The sequence below is a fragment of the Elephantulus edwardii genome, unplaced genomic scaffold, assembly GCF_000299155.1.
Source record: "Elephantulus edwardii isolate Elephantulus edwardi_28Jun2011 unplaced genomic scaffold, EleEdw1.0 scaffold00094, whole genome shotgun sequence".
Taxonomy (NCBI): Eukaryota; Metazoa; Chordata; class Mammalia; order Macroscelidea; family Macroscelididae; genus Elephantulus; species Elephantulus edwardii.
In genome coordinates this window covers 7,522,598-7,542,390 of record NW_006399844.1, presented here as the reverse complement: position 1 = coordinate 7,542,390, position 19,793 = coordinate 7,522,598, and the positions used below count along the sequence as shown (strand labels likewise).

The following is a 19,793-nucleotide window of genomic DNA, read 5'->3' as shown; positions in this document are numbered from 1 at the left end:
TCTCTCTCTCTCTCTCTCTCTCCTTCTCTCCTTCTCTCTTTCTCTCTCCCCCTCTCTCATGAACAGATTTTATTTCTTTTTAGAGACGTTTTAGGTTTACAGAAAAAGAAAAAATATAGGGTGCTCATATAGTCTCCCTCTTCAGCATACAGTTTTTGTTCTCATCTTGTGTTCTTGTGGCACGTTTGTTATGATTGAACCAACATCAATTCATAGTTATTAACTAAGCTCTTTCGTTTATAACTCTAAACCTTTCTTTTTTTAGTCGTCAGGCCATTTCCAGGACTGGGCTCTTTGCCCAGGCTGAGAGCTCAAAGGAACAGAGGTCTCAGGCTGGAACATAATTAATAACGATAATGAACTCTTCTACCTCAGTGACTTCTATTTACAGCTATTCAGGCCAACAGAGAGGTGCCCTAGGACAGTTAAAGGAAATCCACAGAGAATCTGAACATCTATTTAGCAGGTAGTTTTTATCACCTCTTCTTCCTTCTAATCTTTTCCAAATAGTGTGAAGTAATGTCACCATGATTGGTAGTTTTCCTCTTAATGTAGTTCATTCTTGAACGATTTTTCTGCTACACCTGTGAGACAATAGCCATCCATTCCAAGAGGTGGTCAAAACTGCATGACCCAGTTATACATGGCTGGAAGCTAAGATACTTGGACTCAATTTGAGCCTCTTGTAGAATTGCTTTTACTGAGTTGTTTGCCAAGGGCCCTAAGAGAAAATAGCCATGTAGAAACTACTTTTTTTACATGTTTAAAACTTGTTATAGATTGAAACTGACCCCTTTATAAGAATCCTAAAGAGACCTGAGAAGGTGGACTCTGAAGAGGAGTGTGGCATCAGAATTGGAGGGAGACTTATTAATAACCTGCATTATGCAGATGACACAGCCTTGCTTGCTGAAAGTGAAGAGAGTTTGAAACACTTGTTGCAGATCAAGGAATGCAGCCTTCTGTATGGATTGTAGCTCAGTGTCAAAAAAAACAAAGATTCTTACCACTGGACTGATAGGTAGCATTGTGGTGGATGGAGAGGAAATTGAAACTGTCAACAGATTCATCTTGCTTGAATCCACAATTAACACCTTTGATACTAGCAGTGAGGAAATAAGGAGACACACTGCACCAGGAAAGTCAGCAGTTAGGGACCTCTCCAAATTATTGAGGAGTAATGATGTCAATTTGAGGACTAAGATGCGTCTGATTCAGGACATACTCTTTCCGATTACTGGCTATGCATCTGAGAGCTGGGCAATGAATAAGGATGACAAGAATTGACACCTATGAGCTGTGGCGTTGGAGAAGAGCACTGAGCATCCTATTGATGGCTAAGAGAATAAACAGCTATGTCTTGGAGAGGGTGTAGTTGGAGAGCTCACTGGAGACAAGAATGATGAAGTTTTACCTCATATACTTTAGGTATGCTGCTAGAAGAGATTATTCTTGGAGAAGGACATGATGCTGGGAAGGGTCAAGGGTCATCAAAGAAGAGGAAGACCCTCAAACAGGTGGATTGACACAGCGATTGCCGCAGTAGGCTCTTGCGTGTCAGGATGTGTGAGGATGGCACAGGATAGAACAGAGGTCAGATGTTTTGTTCATAGGGTTGCTATGAGTTGTACTCGACTCAGTGGCACCTAACAACAACAGAGACTTGGTGCCATACTGCTTAAGAGCGCTACTGCTAACTGAAAGGTTGGCAGTTTAAACCCAGCAGCTGCACTGAGCAAAAAAATGCGTGGCAGTCGTCTTTCTTAAAAATTATTAGGTACTCTCAGATCAGTTACGATTCATAGCAGCCCTATGTACAATGGAAGAAAGTGCTGGCCAGTCCTACACCATCCTCACAACCACTGCTGTGTTGGAGCCAGTGTTGCAGCCACTATCTCAATCCATCTTGTGGAGGGACTTCCTCCTTTTTACCATCACTTTTACCATGCTTGATGTCCTTGTGCCAGAACTTGACCTTTCTGATAACTTCAACACTTATCATCTTTGCTTCCAAGGTTGTGCTTGTGCTTCCAAGGTTCTGGTTGTTGTTCTTCCAAGACAAATTTGTTGGTTCTTCTGGCGGTCCACTGTAATTCAAGGTCATAACATTTATTTGGTCTTCTTTATTGTGACTTGGTGCCATCAAGTCAACTCCAACTCAGCAACCCTCTGAACAGTGGGTTGAAACTTTGCTCTGTTCTATACCATCCTTGCAATTGTCACCATGCTCATGCCCATTGTTGCAGTCACTGTATTACTCTATCTCATTGAGGGTCTTACTTTCATTCTCAGACCTTCTGCCTTTCCCAGCATGATATCTTTTTCCAAGGCCTAGCCTCTCTCTGATGGCCTCGTGATAAGAATCTGTGCTGCAATCCTGAAGGCACAGTTCGAATCTACCAACTGCTCCATGAGAGAAGGATGGGCAGTCTCCTTCCATGCTATTAACTGCCTCTGAAAACCCATTGAAGGGTCAGCAATGGGTCAGTTCCAACTCAATGGTACAAAACAGCTCCTCTTGACAAAACTGTGTGAGATGAATGTTCAGTATCTTTGCCTCTAAGAAGCTCTGTGGTTACACTTTCTCAAAGCTTTACTTGGTCTGGCAGTCCATGGGACATTCATTACCTGCACCAGTGCCACAATTCAAAAACATTGATTTTTCGTTGGTATTCCTTAGTCATTGTCCAGCTTTCACATGCATATGAAGGAATACTCTGGCTTGTGACAGGCAAACTTTAGACTGAATCCTTACTTTTTAAAAGCACTTTGGAGAGTTCCTTGACAGCAGCAAATTTGTTCAGTGCAACATGTGTTTTAATTTCTTCACTGCTCTTACCATGGGTATTGATTGTGGATCCAAGTAAAATGAAAAACTGACAACTTCAGTCTTCTCCGTTTATTATGATGTTGCCTAATGGTGCTGTGGTGAGGATTTTCGTTTTCTTGTTGAAGTGTAATTTTTATTGAAAGCTAAAAGCTTTGATCTTCGGTAAATTCTTTTCAAGTTTTTTCACTTTCTGCAAGCAAGGTTGAGTCATTTCCATAACATAGAATGTTGATGAGTCATCCTCCAGTTTTGATGCCATGTTCTTCTTATAGTTCAGCTTCTCTAATGATTTGCTCAGCATGCAGGTTGAATAGATGCAGAGAAAGGATGGAACCCTGATGCATATGTTTCCTTTTTTAAGTATTATAGTATCCATATTTTTTTTCCTCACCACTGTACCAATAGACAACATCATGATAGATTGAAGTTGTCAATGATATCATTTTACTTGGATCCACAGTTAACACCCATGGTAAGAGCAGTCAAGAAATCGAAATATAGCTTTGTGCAGCGATTATTGCTAATTGAAAACTTTTCCCAAGAAATCGAAATATGTGTTGCATTGGGAAATCTTTAAGGTGATTTAGACTTTTATTAGTAGTAGTCATCTTAATAGTCCTCCATTACTCAATTTCAAAGCTACTTCATATTTTTAAGTATTGATCATGTTGTTGTTGGTGGTGGTGTTATGTGCCGTCGAGTTGCTTGCGACTCATTGCGACCCTATGTACAATAGCCCTAAATTTTGCTCTGTCCTGTGCCAATCTCACTGTCTCTGATATTCCCATCCCGATTAACCCAGTCACTGAATCAATCCACCTCATAGAGGGCCTTCCTCTCCTGCGCTGTCCCTCCACCCTCCCAAGCATGATGTCTCTCTCTAAGGACCGGTCTCTCCTCACAACATGTCCAAAGTATGTTAGATGGAGCCTCAGAATCCTTGCCTCCAAGGAGCCACCCAGTTTAACCCTTTTTAGGATGAATCTGTTTGTTTTCCTAGCAGTGCATGGTACTCTCAATACTCTTCTCCAGCACCACAGCTCAAAGGCATCAATTCTTCTTCTATCCTCCTTGGTCGTTGTCCAACTCTATGATGCATAACAAGTGATTGCAAAGACCATGGCCTCTATCAGATGCACCTTAGTCTCCAGAGATACTCCATTGCTCTTCAGTACTTTGGAGAGATCCCTAACAGCAGACTTTCCCATGGCAATGCGCCTTTTAATTTCCTGGCTACTGGTGCCAAGATTGTTGACTGTGGAGCCAAGCAAACTAAAGCTGTGAACAATCTCAATCTCATCACCATCCATTCTGATTATGTTGTTGTTGTTATATGCCATCGAGTCACTTGCGACTCATAGTGACCCTATATACAAGAGCTCTATACGCTCTTCTATCCTGTGGCAACCTAGCCATCTCAAACACACTTTTTCCCACCTCTCCAGTCACAGAATTGATCCATCTCATCAAAGGTCTTCCTCTCCTTCGCTGCCCCTCCACTCTGCCAAACATGATGTCCGTCTCCAAGGACCAGTCCTGCCTTGCAACATGCCCAAAGTATGTCAGATGAAGCTTTAAAATTCTTGACTCCAGGGAACATTCTGGCTTCATCCTCTCCAGGACAAACCTGTTTGTTCTCCTAGCAGTACTCTTCTCCAGCACCACAGCTCAAAGGCATCAATTCTCTTTTTTTTTATTATTTTTTTTATCAATTCTCTTTCTATCAACCCTATTCACTGTCCAACTCTCTGATACATAGCATGTAATTGCGAAGACTATCACCTGGATCAGGCACACCTTAGTCTCCAGCCTGACATCATTGCTCTTCAGTACTCTTGAGAGGTCCCTCACAGCCGACTTTCACAATGCAATCCGTCTCTTGATTTCCTGGCTACTGTTACCAAGAGTGTTGACTGTGGAGCCAAGTAAATTAAAACTGTTAACTATCTCAATCTCTTCACCATCCATACTGATGTTGACAATTGGCCCAGTGGTTAGAATCTTTGTTTTCTTGATGTTGAGTCCATATAGGAGGCTGTAGTCCTTGACCTTCTGCAGTAAGCGCTTCAGGTCCAACTCAGTTTCAGCAAGCAGGGTTGTGTCATCTGCATAATGCAGGTTGTTGATGATTCTTCCAATTCTGATGCCACATTCCTCTTTGCATAGCCCAGTGTCTCGGATGATCCGTTCTGCATACAGATTGGAAAGGTATGGAGACAGAATACATCCCTGACGAACCCCCTTCTTGATTTTGAACCATGCAGTATCTCCTTGTTTTGTTCTGACAACTGCCTCTTGGTCCAAGTATAAGTTTTGCATTAGCACAATCAAATGTTCTGGGATTCCCATTCTTCTCAGAGTCAGCCACAGCTTATTGTGATCCATACAGTCAAAAGCCTTTGCATAGTCAATGAAGCACAGACAGACATTCTTCTGGTATTCTTTGCTTTCTGCTAAGATCCATCTAACATTAGCTATAATATCCCTAGTACCATGACCTCTTCTAAATCCAGCCTGCACATCTGGCAGTTCTCTGTTGAAATATTGTTCCAAACATTTTTGGATAATTTTCAGCAGAATCTTGCTTGCATGTGATATTAATGTTATTGTTCGGTAATTTCCGCACTCTGTTGGGTCACCTTTCTTTGGAATGGGAACAAATATCGATCTTTTCCAGTCAGTTGGCCAGCTGGCTGTTCTCCAGATTTCTTGGCACAACTTAGTGAGCATATCCAGGCCAGTGTCTGTTGAAATATGTCAATTGGTATGCCATCAACTCCTGGAGCCTTATTTTTTGCCAATTCCTTCAGAGAAATTTGAACTTCCTCCTTCATCACCATTGGCTCTTGCTCATATGTCATTTCATGAAATTCTTCCGTGTCAGCCAATTCCTTCTGATACATTATAGCGGTGCCCTAATCTTAGTTCCTTAATGCTTCTATATTAGAAATATAGTACTGCTATAAAATGGCACAGGACAGGGCAAGGTTTCAATCTATAGTTTATAGGGTCACTATGAAATATACCCCACTCAATGGCACCTAACAGTAGTATGTGTGTGTGTATGTATACACACACACACACACACACACACACGTTCATATCCATATGCGTCCATATTATCATACTTTACCCCCTAAATGCAATCCTATTTTTCCTCCTCCACCCCACACAGAGCTTAGCTCCACCTTTCCTTGCCCTTTCAGACCTCTGGAATCAGGTTCTTACACATGCCCTGTTCTTGCCAGGTAACCATTTTAACAAGCTGCTGTTTATCCTTCCATATTTTCCTCTGCATTCTTATGGTAATTTGTAACTGTCTATGTTGCTGTTGTTATGTGCTGTTGTGTCGCTTACGATTCTCAGTGACCCTATTTACAACACCCTAAACCCTGCTCTGTCTTGTGCCAGTCTCACTGTCTCCGACACACCCATCCTGATTACCCCAGTGGCTGAATCAGTCCACCTCATACAGGGTCTTCCCCTCCTGCACTTTTTCTCCATCCCCCCAAGCATGATGTCCCTCTCTAAGGACTGGTCCCTCCCCTGTCAATTAAGTCCATTCTGACTCATGGTGATCCTCCACTGAGTTTTTCGTGTAAGTTGTATGTGTTGTGTTTTTGTATGTGTATGTAGGAGAGAGTGTGTGTCTAAAGCTTCTAAAATAGTTTTATTATTTTTTGTGCGTGTACTGTCAAATCTGATCTGACTAGTAAAGGAGGAGATTGATTCTCCTTGTCCAGCAGAGCATCTGGTGGATTCGAACTGTGTACCTTGGGACTGCAGTGCAGCTTCTTGCCACTGGGCCACTAGAGCTCCCTTAAAGCTTCTAAAATAGTTTTATTTTATTTAGTTGAAGATATATATTTTTTTATCATTATTTGTCTAGATGTGCATCTTGACATTCCTGCTTAGAACTTGGTGAACCATTTTAATATGCGGACTCACATCTTTTTTTACCCTAGGAAAATTTTCTTATAATATTTGTTTAAGCAGTACCTCATCTGTATATATTCTCTTTTCTCCTAAAACAACTTTCTTTTTTTAAAAAGATAGATTTATTAGAAAGTTACATCCCCAAAAGGATAGACCTCCCTCCTTGAAAGGAAATATGGAGGAGAGGACTGAAATAACTTATTTTTTTTTTAAAATTATGGTATGAAATATACACAGCAAATCATTTGTTGGCTCAATAATTACTGTATGCATTCCTGAACCTTTTGTATTCATGATAGATTTCCTAGATTTACCATCCAATTCTCTTTGCTTTCTCCTCAGATGTATATTTCTTTGTATTTTTATCTTTGCTTTAAATATTTCTTTCACCTGATCTTCCAGGCCTATAGTTCCAGTCTCAATTCTGACCGTACTATTTCAATTTACTGAAATATTCAGTTTAATAGTAATGTTTATTATTTTCAGAAAGCCTTTTGGGGTACATGTATATTTTAATCTTTTGAATATTCATGTTTTTCCCTTCTTTTTGGTTCAGATAGTCATATATCTCTTATAGCAGCTCTGTTTTGTTAAGGCTATGTTTTTAACTCTTTTAGGATTTATCCTTTCTCTGACTGCTTTATGCACTTAAATACGTGACTGTTTTTCTTTTCTTGCTTGTCAGGTTTCAGGTCCAGCTAATGGAAGACCTTAAGTTGCAGCATTCCTGCAAGTGGTAGAAGGTTCTGGGTCTCTGTCCCTGTGAACCAATAGGACATAGCTTTTCAGTCCTTTGTCCAAACAATTGGGTGGAGTTTCTACTTTTCAGTCTCCTCTGCTATAAGTAATAGAGTTCTTCAAGTTCCAGAGAGTGAATGGATTTAATGCACATATTTGGGATGTTCTCAGCTTTTGGGACCAGGCAGAGGAGGCCATCGACATAGGTGATGTTATTCTTTATCCCTGAGTTTCATGGTTTTTTGTGGGCCAAGTGCCATCCACCCTGTCCAGTCATTACTAAAGAGCTTTCTGACTCTGGTCCCCAGATTCTTGTCTGTTCCATAGAGAGAAATCTTGTACCAGCTCTAACTTCTGACAGAACTTGAGTCTTCCCTCACATCCTATAGCTCTCGCCTCCCTATTCTTGAAATTGTTAGTAGGAATGGAGAAGGACTGGAACACATTTAAGCTACTATCTCCTGATGATGGGAACAGATTTGCTCATTTTTATTGACGCTGAGGGCCCTTCAAAGGACCCAAAATTGTCCTTAAGGTTTTTTTCTACTTCTATTGGGTTTCTGTCCCTATAAACCTGGAGAAGGGACGAAAGTCATACAGGTGTTCAGACTTTCGTTCATAAGGTCACTATGAATCGCCTATGACTCGATGGCACTTAACAACAACAACAACAAAAACAACAACACAACAGCGGGGGGCGGGGGTGTGGAGAGAGAGAGAGAGAGAGCGCGCACGCAGTTGGCCTAGCGGACAGAAAGTCAGTCATGTTCCCAAGCCAAAGGTGGGTGACTCGATTCCATGGCCCTCAGGCCTGCCTTTAATTGTTTCTGGTGAAACATTCTAGGTCGTGTAACCCTGGTATGTCCACTTGCTGTACAGAGGTAACTCGTGGTTGCTGTGAACCCGAACACTGTGACACTGATGAGTCAAATGCAAGAAAGGTCACCCGTGGAGGACAGTGTTTGGTAGAGCTCCCTGATTCAAACAAGCTTGGAAGCAGGAGTGGCACCACTTCCTAATTACTTGCTTCTGGAAACCCTATGAACCTGGAGAAAGGACAGAAGTCACACAGGTGTCCAGGACTTTAGTTCATAGGGTCGCTATGAGTCACCTACGACTCGATGGCACTTAATTTGGTTTCTGTAATAAATAGCAAGGATTAGTTAAATTCTTACCTAATCAGAACTAATATGAGCTCTTTCCTTTTGAGTTTTTGATGCAGTGCTCTGCATCCATAATTGTATGTTGGGAATTTGAGTTTACTGCCTTGATTGACTAGTTCTGTTTCCTTTGCAGAAAAACAGCAGCTCATCTTCACTGAATTTTGTCAGTACGAAGAGGACAGATTCCCCTTCAGAGCAATTCATCTCTCCCTCAAAGTGGCTGGAAGCTGGTCAGCATGAATCAGATAAGGATCTCCCACATCAGGTTCCTAAACCCAACTCTGCTCCTAGAACATCGGAGGAAGCAGTATTCCCAGGGGATAACTGTCTAGTTAAAACTATGGTCCTAACCTCCTCTCCGGTGAGTCAGCAGCAAGTCATTACACTTGGGACTCCTTTAGATGTCATTGCAGCGACAAACAGCTTCTCTCTAGATGAGCCTTTGAGATCAGAAGATCAGATGAGAGGAGGGGCGGCACTCTGTCCAGAAGATAGCTTTTCTAAAGTTGTTGCTACTTTGTCTGAGGATCCTCCATGCTGTCTTTTGGAATTTTTACCAAATCCCTGTTCTGAGCAACAAATACACGGCTCCCAGGAAAATTTGAGAGACAGTAGGACTGAACCTGTACCTGAAAGTCCTGTTTTGCCAGATTTAATGCTCCAACTTTCCCTTTCAACTTCTTTGGAAACAGACTTCCCTAGTAATCATGTGGACCCAGGGGAAGAAATTGGAGAGCACATAGCAATAGAGGAGAGAGAAATGGGCTTTTCAGCTCTCTCAGAACAAGTGGAATTGGAAGATAAAGCACTTGTCTCAGCTATGGAAGATATTCTGTCCACATGCCTGACACAAAATCCAGTAGAAATAAAATCTGAGGAGGTTCCAGATACAGCAGTAGAAGATGCTGGTAGGATTCTTGTCTCTGACACTGGGCCCTGGATGTCTCCACTGAATTGGCTGGGAAAAGGTGTAAATACCTCAGTCATGCTGGAAAATCTCTGTCAGAGCTTATCCCTCCCTTCTGTGCTTCAAGATACTGTGATTAGCGCTTCTCCTTTCACTACTTGCTCAGTGGGGACTTGGTTTACTCCCCCAGCAGTACAGGAAAAGAGTACAAACACAACACAGACAGATGAGGGCAATAAGGACAAAGCTCCTTCTGAAACAGAGCACCTCATGCGGGGGTGAGTGTCCCTATCCTTGTGCAACCTGAGCGCTGTAACTCTAAATCCCTCACTCTCATCTCTTCCCTTTCCTTATTGTCCGCATATTCCTCTCTTCCTCCTGCAGACATCCTCCAGACCTGACTGCTTTGTCTCGACATGACCTGGAAGAGAACCTGTTGAGTTCGCTTATCATTTTGGAAGTTCTCTCTCGCCAGCTGCGAGACTGGAAGAGTCAACTGGCTGGCGCTCACCAGGGAGCTCAAGACAGTAGCACACAGACTAACAGCTCTTCTAGTGAGGTAAGAAAGGGCCTCCCCAAACTTAGAGAGTGCCAGTGGCCCCTATCTCTTAGAATGTAAACTGACAGAGGAGAAAGGAGACTGTTAACCACAAGTTTATTCTTAGAAGAGATTATTGGAGAGATCTACATTTTCCAGAAAGAAAACAAGCAAGCAAAGTTGATTTTGTTGTTGTTGAGAATATATACACCACAGGACATACAGCAGTAATTTCTCCATCTATAATTTAGTGACAATGATTACAGTTTTTAAGTTGTGTCATCCTTCCAAGGAAAGTATTTTTTTAAATTTAATTAATTTTATTTTACTTAAGATGCCTGTAAACAAAACAAAACAAAAAGTCATTTTTAACTATTCCCAATACCATTGGGTTATCAAATACCAGAATGGCTTCCCAGTGTGAACAGTGTTTGGTGGAACTCCCAGTTATAAAATAAGTTGTAAAGGAGTGGCATCTACTTCCTAAACCACATCCCTCCGGAAACTCTATGAACTTGGAGAAATGACAAGAGTTATGGAAAGGCATTAGGTCTTTTGTTCATAGAGTTGCTATAAGTTGTGCTCAACTCGATGGCAGTCAACAGCAACAACAACAACAACAGTACAATTCAGTAACATTCTTTACTTTATCCAATTATTATCATTATCTATCTCTAAAAGGTTTTCATCACCATAGACTAAAGTCAGTACTCAATAAACAACAAATTACTACTTCCCTTCCACCAGCCATTAATAAACTTCTGCCTCTATGCATTTGTCTATTCTAGATAGTTTACATCAGTAGGATCAAGTAATATTTGTCACTGGGTGTCCAACTTTCACTCAGCATAATAGTCTCAGGGCTTATCTGTGTTATACCATATACCAGAAACATCATTTCTCCTTATATACCTCCAATAAAATTCCACTGTATGAATGTGTCAAATCATGTTTTGCCTATACAGTCATCTGTTCATAGGCATGTGACATTGTGTATTATTTCATTTTAAGGAGAGGAGAGTGTTGAGATTCATCTCCGCACATTATGGTAGCCAGAGCTAGCTCTGGCTTATCTTTGGTATCTTTTCTGAGATTTCTGAGCCAGTTGTCCATACTTCCTTTTTCATCATTCTCTAGACTATAAATGGAGTGCCCTCTGCAGCTTTACCCCATGTGGCTCCCCTCCTAAGAGTCCAAGGAAAGTTTTAAAGGAATCATTTTACAAATGGGGTGGTGTTTTTGTTATTAGGTGCCATTGAGTCAAGTACTACTCTAGTGACCTTATAAACAAGAGACCTGAACCCTGTCCCATCCTGTGCCACCCTTATCATCTCTGACACTCTTGAGCTCATTACTGTAGTCATTGTGTCATTCTATCTCCTTTAGGGTCTTTCCTTTCTTTCTCTGCCCTTTCCAAGCATGATGTCACTCTCCAAAGAATAGCTTCTCCTAACAGCTGGCCCAAAGTATGTGAGATGAAGCTTTACCCTTCTTGCCTCCAAGGAGTACTCTGGCTATACTTTTTCTAAGACTATTTGTTCTTTAGTCAGTCCAGTATTCTGGCAGATATTCAATACTGTTCTCCAACACTACAAATCAAAGGCATCAATTCCTCTGTCATCTTTATTCATTGTCTGGCTCTATCCATCTGAATAATAAGTGATTGAGAAGACCATGGTTTGAAGCAGGTGCACCTTAGTCTTGAAAGTGACATCATTGCGCATCAGCACTTTGGAGAAGTCCCTAACAGCAGACTTGCCTAATGCAATACATCTGATTTCCTGACTGCTGATAACCAAAGGTGTGGATTCTGGATTCAAATAAGATGAAATTTTTGACAGTTTCAATTTTTTTTCCATCTTTCACGTATTCCCTTTGTTAAATGTCTTCTCTTTTTCTCCATTCTCAATCACCCATTTCTTTACTATAGAAGGACATTTGTTAAAAAAAAAACCCAAAACTTTAAATAAATATATTAAAAATAAAGGGCTTATTTCCACATTTCACGTTGTCACAGGATACACTATGATAAATTGAGAAATGATTGAAACTGTCAAAGATTTCATCTTGCTTGGATCAAAAATCAACACCCTTGGTACCAGCAGTCGCAAAATTCGGAGACATATTACACTGGGCAAGTCTGCTGTCAGGGATCTTTCCAAAATGCTGAAGAGCAGTGAATTCAGTTTGAAGACTAAGGTCTGCCTGATTCAGGTGATGATCTTCTCACTCACCTGCTATACATCACAGAAGAAAAATTGACACCTTTGAGCTGTGGTGTTGGAGGAGAGCATCAAACATCCCATGGACAGCCAGGAGAACAAATGGATATGTCTTGGAGACAGTGTAGCAGGAGTGCTCTTTGGAGGCAAGAATGATGATGCTTTGCCTCACATACTTTGGTCATGTTGCTAGGAGGCAGGATTCCTTAGAGAAGGACATGATGCTGGCAAGGATGGAGGGTCAGAGAAGGAGAGGAAGATCTTCAACCAGGTGAATTGGCATGCTGCCTATAATGGGCTGTCTGTATCAGGAAGTGTGAGGATAATGGCAGCCAGGATAGAACAGGATTCAGATCTTTTGTTCATAGGGTAGTTATGAGTTGTACTCCATGGCACCAAACAATAACAGAATATACTAATCAAAGGAAAGTAGAACATATTTGTGCACATATTGAGAAGGCAAATGACTGAAATGATTATATAATATCTTGCATATTTTCAACACTGTTGAAAGAAGACTTTAATTATGTCAGTGAATTATGAAAATGTTTTGATAATTTTTGGCATATGTCTCTAAAGGAGTTCCTAGAATTGAGTGACATATTCATCTTTTCTTCCATGCCTACTTATTCCTCTTATTTATATGAATAAGATTTCTTATACTTAAATATATAAGAATAAGAAATGGGCATCAAATTAGTGCTTAACTTTAAGTATAATAAATTGTGTCTTACCATGGACTGCCAGGAAAACAAACAGGTTTTTCCTAGAGAGTGAAACCAGGCTGCTCCTTAGAGGCAAGGATTCTGAAACTTCATCTGACGTACTTTGGACATGTTGTAAGGAGGGACCAGTCCTTGGAGAGGGACATCATGCTTGGGAGGGTGGAGGGACAGCACAAGAGAGGAAGACCCTTGATGAGATGGATTGACTTAGTGGCTGCGGTAATGAGGGTAGGCGTGTTAGAGACGATAAGATAGGCATAGGATAGAGCAGGGTATAGGGCTATTGTACACAGGGTCACTGTGAGTCGTAAGCAACTCAATAGCACAGAACAATAACACAACATTCTAGTAGTAATGGTAACCCCTGGACAAATGAATTAATGAAGACAGGAAAGCTCTATTTAATTAATGGATGATTTAAAAAAAAACTGTTACTATATGTGATTTTACTAAACATTTTAATATATAACAAAGATGTTAATATATCCTCAATGAAAATATTTCTCAGTCCAAAAGAAAGTTGTGGTTTGTTGTTTTGTTTTTTTTTTTTTTATTTCTATTTAAAGTTCTGGTCAGAGGAATTTAAAATAAATTTTACTTTACATTTTATGTACATTTTCAATCGTAGAAATGTGTGATATGATGATTAATCAAAGACTATAAAAATATGCATTAGTATAAATTTCTGTGAGGAATAAAAAGAAAAAGAAATGATTAAATTTTTTTTTAATTATTCATTTTAATGAAAATTTACAGAGACTTTGGATTTCCATTCATTCATTGTTGCACTTTTCTCCCCTTCCAAACCTCCCCCGTAGTACACTACCCTCTTGGAAAAAGTAAAAGAAAAATTCTTTCATTGTTTTACAATCCCTCCCCCCAGGTCCACTCCACTATGCAGCCTTTGTTCTGGACTCCTGTCATGACAAAAATACCTAATCATATATCCCTTTTAAACAGTTTTCTCCCTCATCTGTTTCAATGCAGTATACATTATTGAACCCATCTTTCTCAGTCTTCCCCCAACCCCGATGTCAGTCCTGTTTTACAACAGTGACACTATGCAGTATTTATCCTTTTGTGACTGAGCTATTTCACCCAGCATAATGTCCTTCAGGGTCACCCATTTTGAATAATATTTCACCATTTTCTTATTTTTCAATGCAGCGAAGTATTCCATTGTGTGAATATACCACAGCTTCTCTATCCATTCGTTGTTGATGGGTACTTAGGTTGTTTCCAACTCCTGGCCATTGTGAACAAAGCCGCGATAAATATGGATGTGAATATATCTGCTTGGATGCCAGTTATGGTCTGTTTGGTGTGTATTCTTAGTAGTGGAATTGCTGGGTCAAATGGTATCTCTCTTTGCAACTTTTTGAGAAAGCACCATACTGCCTTCCACAGTGGTTGCACCATTTTACACTCCCACCACCAGTGAATAAGGGTTCCAGTTTCTCTGCAACCTCGCCAGCATTTGTTGCTTGCTGTTCTGTTAAATATTGCTGTTCTTACTGGATTAAGATGATATCTCATAGTTGTAAAATTTTTTACTACTAAGGAAAGATTTGGATTTTTTTAAGTAAAAATAATTTTGGTAGTGTGTTACTTATACCATTGGTATAATTTAGAGTGATGTGGAAGTTTTATTTTGGTTGTCAGATTTATAATCTGGCAATTATTGCCTTTGCAATGATTTAAAATTATGGGGGCTTAGTCTTTCAAACTTTTGTAGGGTGTTGCTGTTGTTATGTACCATCGAGTCACCTATGACTCATAGCAGCCCTATGCACAGTAGCTCTGAACCCTGCCCCATCGTGAGCCAGTCTCACTGACTCCGACACATTTACTTTTTAGTCCAGTTAGTGTGTAGGGACATGAGAAGAAAAATATTTAAAGACTGCTATTCTAGAGAGCTCTAGTTTTGACACACAGGCCTGCAAAGGAAGGGCATGGGTGTCAGCAAAAGTAATTGAGGGCCTCACTCTTGTGCTTATTTGGGTTATAGTAGGCTGCTGCTAAGAATGAGATGTGTTCAAGTTCTCAGAGACCTCTTGACGTGACAGTATCCTCAAAGTAATGACTTTCCCTCTTGCCAGAAATCTTGGAATTCATAGACTCTATTCATCTAGCTGTTCAGTTTCTTTCCTGTGTTTCCCTTTTTTTCATATCTTTTTTTTCCTTGTCCTTGCTCTCATTTTCTTTCTCTATCGCAATTTGTCTTGTGTCCTTTTCAACTGAAGCTTGTCATATCCCTTTGAAGGCCACTGAAACAGAACCAGAGGATAAGAGTTCACCTTCAGCCGTTCCCCATCACTGTGCCCTGTTCTTGTGTTTGGCTGCCTCATCACACTAATCTCATTACCTGCCTGACTGCACAGCTCTGAACAGTACGTGGGCCCTGTCCAGGGCTCATGGGGTACTGCGTGCCTTACTGCACGACACAGTAGGGAAGTGATGGGAGCTCTCAGAGAAATGGACACTAAGGATATCTGAGGGAGATGTGACTCTGCTGCCTTAAACCCAGGCAGGCTGCTGCTCTAACAGCATGACTCAGCACTGTCTTTTCCCAGGTCATGACTGCCTTACAGCAGTAATGAAGACTCCTCGTTTTTTTTTTCCTCTAAGAACTTTAACATCTTTCTAGGTCTCTACTGCCTTTGAAATCATACTTACTTATTTTACATTATACATAAGGGTTATTCTCAGAATAGGAACTAATTTACAGACTAGAAAAATATAAATGACTTACTTGAGGGAGCTCTGGGGGCCTAGTGGCAAGAAGCTGCACTGCAATCCTGAAGGTGTGTGGTTCGAATCCACCAGTTGCTCTGTGGGAGAAAGATGGGCATTCTCCTCCTGAGTGATTAACTGCTTCTGAAAACCCACCGAAGGGTCAGCTATGGGTCATTTCTGACATGATGGTATACAACAACAACAGCAACAAACAACAATCAATACTTGGGATTGACTTTGTTAGTAATAAAAGAAAGGAAAATTGAGACACTCACATATTTTCTTCTGACAAAATTAGAATAAAACAGCTAATTCTGTTGTGTTTTATCCTACTCTTATGTACTGTCAAGTCGGAACTGCCCCACAGCTGACCCTTCCGTGGATGTTCAGAGGCAGTTAATTGCATGGGAGGAAATTGCCCCTCTTTCTCCCATGGACCGACGAGTGGATTTGACCATGTAACTTTGAATTGCCAGTGCAGCTCCTTACCACTAGTCCACCAGAGCTCCTTTATCCTATTATTGGCAGTTTTTCTAATGAAAATTTTTTCATTTGAGTGAATGTTTTAAAGTCATATTAGTTTTTCCATTTAATCATTCATATACCTTTGTTTTATAACATGAATTATAAGTGATTAATGAATAGCAGTGTCTGATCAACCCTTTATTGTATGTTGTTTTCCATTCATGTAATTCATCTATTTATTAGGTTTTACTTTCCTCTTTCTTTTCATCCCTGGTAACTATCTAAGAATAATTCTGTGTGTAAACTTTCCCTTCGCTCCCTGTTTGATTAACTGATCATTTTCAAGTTAAAATGGAATCATAGCTGACCCATTATTGGGTTTCTGAGAGGCTCTCCTCAGAGGGAGGGTGCCCATCTTTCTCTTTTGAAATCACTGGTAGATTTGAACTACCTGAAAGGTGTGATCTTTGAGTTAGCAGCATAACTCCTTAAGGACTATGCCAACAGAGTACCCATTAAGCTTTTTATAATACTGATCTTGAGTCCATCCCACTTGAATTTCATCTCAGGAACAGATTTGAGGCCATGAACACTAATGACTGAAGACCAGATGAGCTGTGGGAGGATATCCAGAATATCATCCATGAAGAATGCAAAAGGTCATTACAAAGGCAGAGGAGGAAGAAAAGATCAAGATGGAGGTCAGTCGAGACTTTGAATATTGCACTCGAGTGCTGAGAAGCCAAAGCAAAGGGAAAAAATAAATTAGGGAGCTGAACAGAAGGTTTCAAATGACAGTATGGGAAGACAGAGCAAAGTATTATAATAAAATGTGCAAAGAACTGGAGTCATAAAATCAAAAGGACCAAACTTGCTTGTCATTTCTTAAGCTAAAGGGACAAAAAAACAAATTCAAACCTTGAGTTGCAATACTTAAGGATGCTGCGAGCAGAATATTAGGTGATCCAGAAAGCATTAAAAGAAGATGGAAGGAATATACAAAATCACTGTACCAAAATGAATTGGCTGATTCAAGAAACAGTGCATGAACAAAGGCCTGTGGTGATGAAGGAAGAAGTTCAGGCTGCCCTGAAGGAATTGGCACAAAACAAGGCCTCAGGAATTGATGGCATACGAATTGACTTATTTCAGCAAGCAGACTCTGCCCTGGATGTGCTCACCAAGTTGTGCCAAGAAATCTGGAGAACAACCACCTGGCCAACTGACTGAAAGAGATTCATATTTGTTCCCATTCCAAAGAAAGTTAACTGACAGAGTGTAGAAATTGTCAAACAATATCATTGTTATCACATGTAAGCAAGATTCTGCTGAAATCCAAAAATGACTGGAATAGTACATCAAGTGAGAACTGCCAGATGTGCAGGCTGGGTTTAGAAGAGGCCATGGTAACTAGGGATACTGTAGCTAATGTATACTATAGCTAATGTTAGATGGATCATGGCAGAAAGCATAGAGTACCAGAGGAATGTCTGTTTCATTGATTATGAAAAGGAATTTGACTCTGTAGATCACAACAAACTATGGCTGACTCTAAGAATGGGAATCCCAGAACATTTGATTGTGCTCAAGCAAAACCTATACTTATACCAGGAAGCAGTCATCAAAACAGAGTAAGGAAACACTACATGGTTCAAAATTGGGAAGGATGTATGCCAGGGATGTGTCCTATCTCCATACCTTTTCAATCTATATACAATCCATATCTTTTCAATCTATATGCAGAACAGAGGTTGGGCTCTATAAGGAGGAATGTGTCATCAGGATTGGAGGAAGACTCATCAACCACCCATGTTACACGGATGACACAACCCTATTTGCTGAAACTGAGAAGGACCTGAAGCGCTTGCTGCAGAAGGTCAAGGAATGTAGGCTTAAGTATGGATTGAAGTTGGACATCAAGAAAATGAAGATTCTCACCATTGGGCCAAATGGCAACATCATGATAGATTATAAAGAGATTGAGATTTTTAACAGCTTCAGTTTGCTTGGTTCCACAATCAACATTCTTGGTACCAGCAGGCAGGAAATCAAAAGATGAATTGCATTAGGAAAGTCTGCTGTTAGGGTCCTCTCCAGAGTACTGAAGAATAATGATGCCAGTCTAGAGACTAAGATGCACCTGATCTAGGCCATGGCCTTCACAATTACTTGCTATGCATCAGAAAGCTGGACAGTGACTAGGGATGATAGGAGAGAATTGATACCTTTGAGCTGTAGTGCTGGAGAAGAGTATTGAATATACCATGGACTGCTAGGAGAACAAACAGGTATGTCCTGGAGAGGGTGAAACCAGACTGCTCCTTGGAGGCAAGGATTCTGAAACTTCATCTTACATACTTTGGGCATATTGCAAGGAGGGACCAGTCCTTGGAGAGGGACATCATGCTTGGGAGGGTGGAGGGACAGCGCAAGAGAGGAAGACCCTCAGTGAGTTGGATTGATTCAGTGACTGGGATAATGAGAGTATGTGTGTCAGAGATGATGAAGTTGACTCAGGATAGAGCAGGGTTCAGAGCTGTTGTACATAGGGTTGCTATAAGTTGCAAGTGACTCAATAACACATAACAACAACAGCAAACCATAATGGTCATCCTGTGACTGACTTAACTCACTCAGCATCATTTCTTCTAGATTCATTCATGCTGTGTAGTGTTTCATGAATTCTTTATCACTCTTTAATATTGTATAATACTCCATTGTGTGATTGTACCTTTATCTTTAGTCATTCATTTTTTTGTGGGCACTTGAATTGTTTCCTTCTCATTGCAATTTTAAGTAATGAGCAAATGAACATGCTTGTATATATATCTGTTTATGTCACGGTTTTATTTCTTTGGGATGTATACCTAGTAGTGCTCAGAAATAGTTGTCTGAATAGAACAAGAGAACATTATGTGGTTTAAAATCAGGAAAAGTGTGCATCGGGGTTGTATCCTTTCTCCATACCTATTCAGTCTGCACAGTGAGGAAATCATTTGGAAATCATTTGACTCTGAAGAAGAATGTGGCATCAGGATTGAAAGAACAACAGTCTACAGAATACAGCCTTACTTGTTTAAAGTGAAGAGGAATTGAAGCACTTGATGCAGAAGATCAAAGACTTCAGCCTTCAATATGAATTATATCTCAACATCAAGAAAACAAAATCTTCACTGCTGGGTCAGTAGGCAACATCATGATAGAGGGAGAAAAGATTGACATTTAATGATTTTATTTTACTTGGATTCACAGTTCACACCCATCTTAGCAACAGTCAAGAAATCAAATGATATACTTGTTGGAGAAAAAATCTGCTGTTAAGGACCTCTTAAGTGCTAAGGAGCAAGGATGTCAGTTTAAAGACTAAGGTGAACTTGATTCAAGCCGTGGTATTTTCAGTTGATTAGTATGCACCTGAAAACTACTGTGAATAAAGATGACAGAATACAACTTGCTGCCTTTCAATTGTGGTGGTTTTTTGTTTTGGGGTTTTTATTTTTTTTTAATTTAGTTTGTTTATTTTTCATTTCAAT

General features: G+C 40.3%; 1 protein-coding gene across 1 annotated transcript in view; it reads left to right on the top strand.

Annotated features, from left to right (window-relative positions):
• Positions 1–19,793, top strand: part of SPAG5 (sperm associated antigen 5) — a 40,839-nt gene that overhangs the window by 525 nt on the left and 20,521 nt on the right. Inside the window, exons 3-5 of the mRNA XM_006890957.1 lie at positions 8,557–8,567; positions 8,809–9,852; positions 9,959–10,133. Of these exons, the coding sequence (XP_006891019.1) occupies positions 8,557–8,567; positions 8,809–9,852; positions 9,959–10,133 (1,230 nt within the window). The remainder of the gene's footprint in view (positions 1–8,556; positions 8,568–8,808; positions 9,853–9,958; positions 10,134–19,793) is intronic.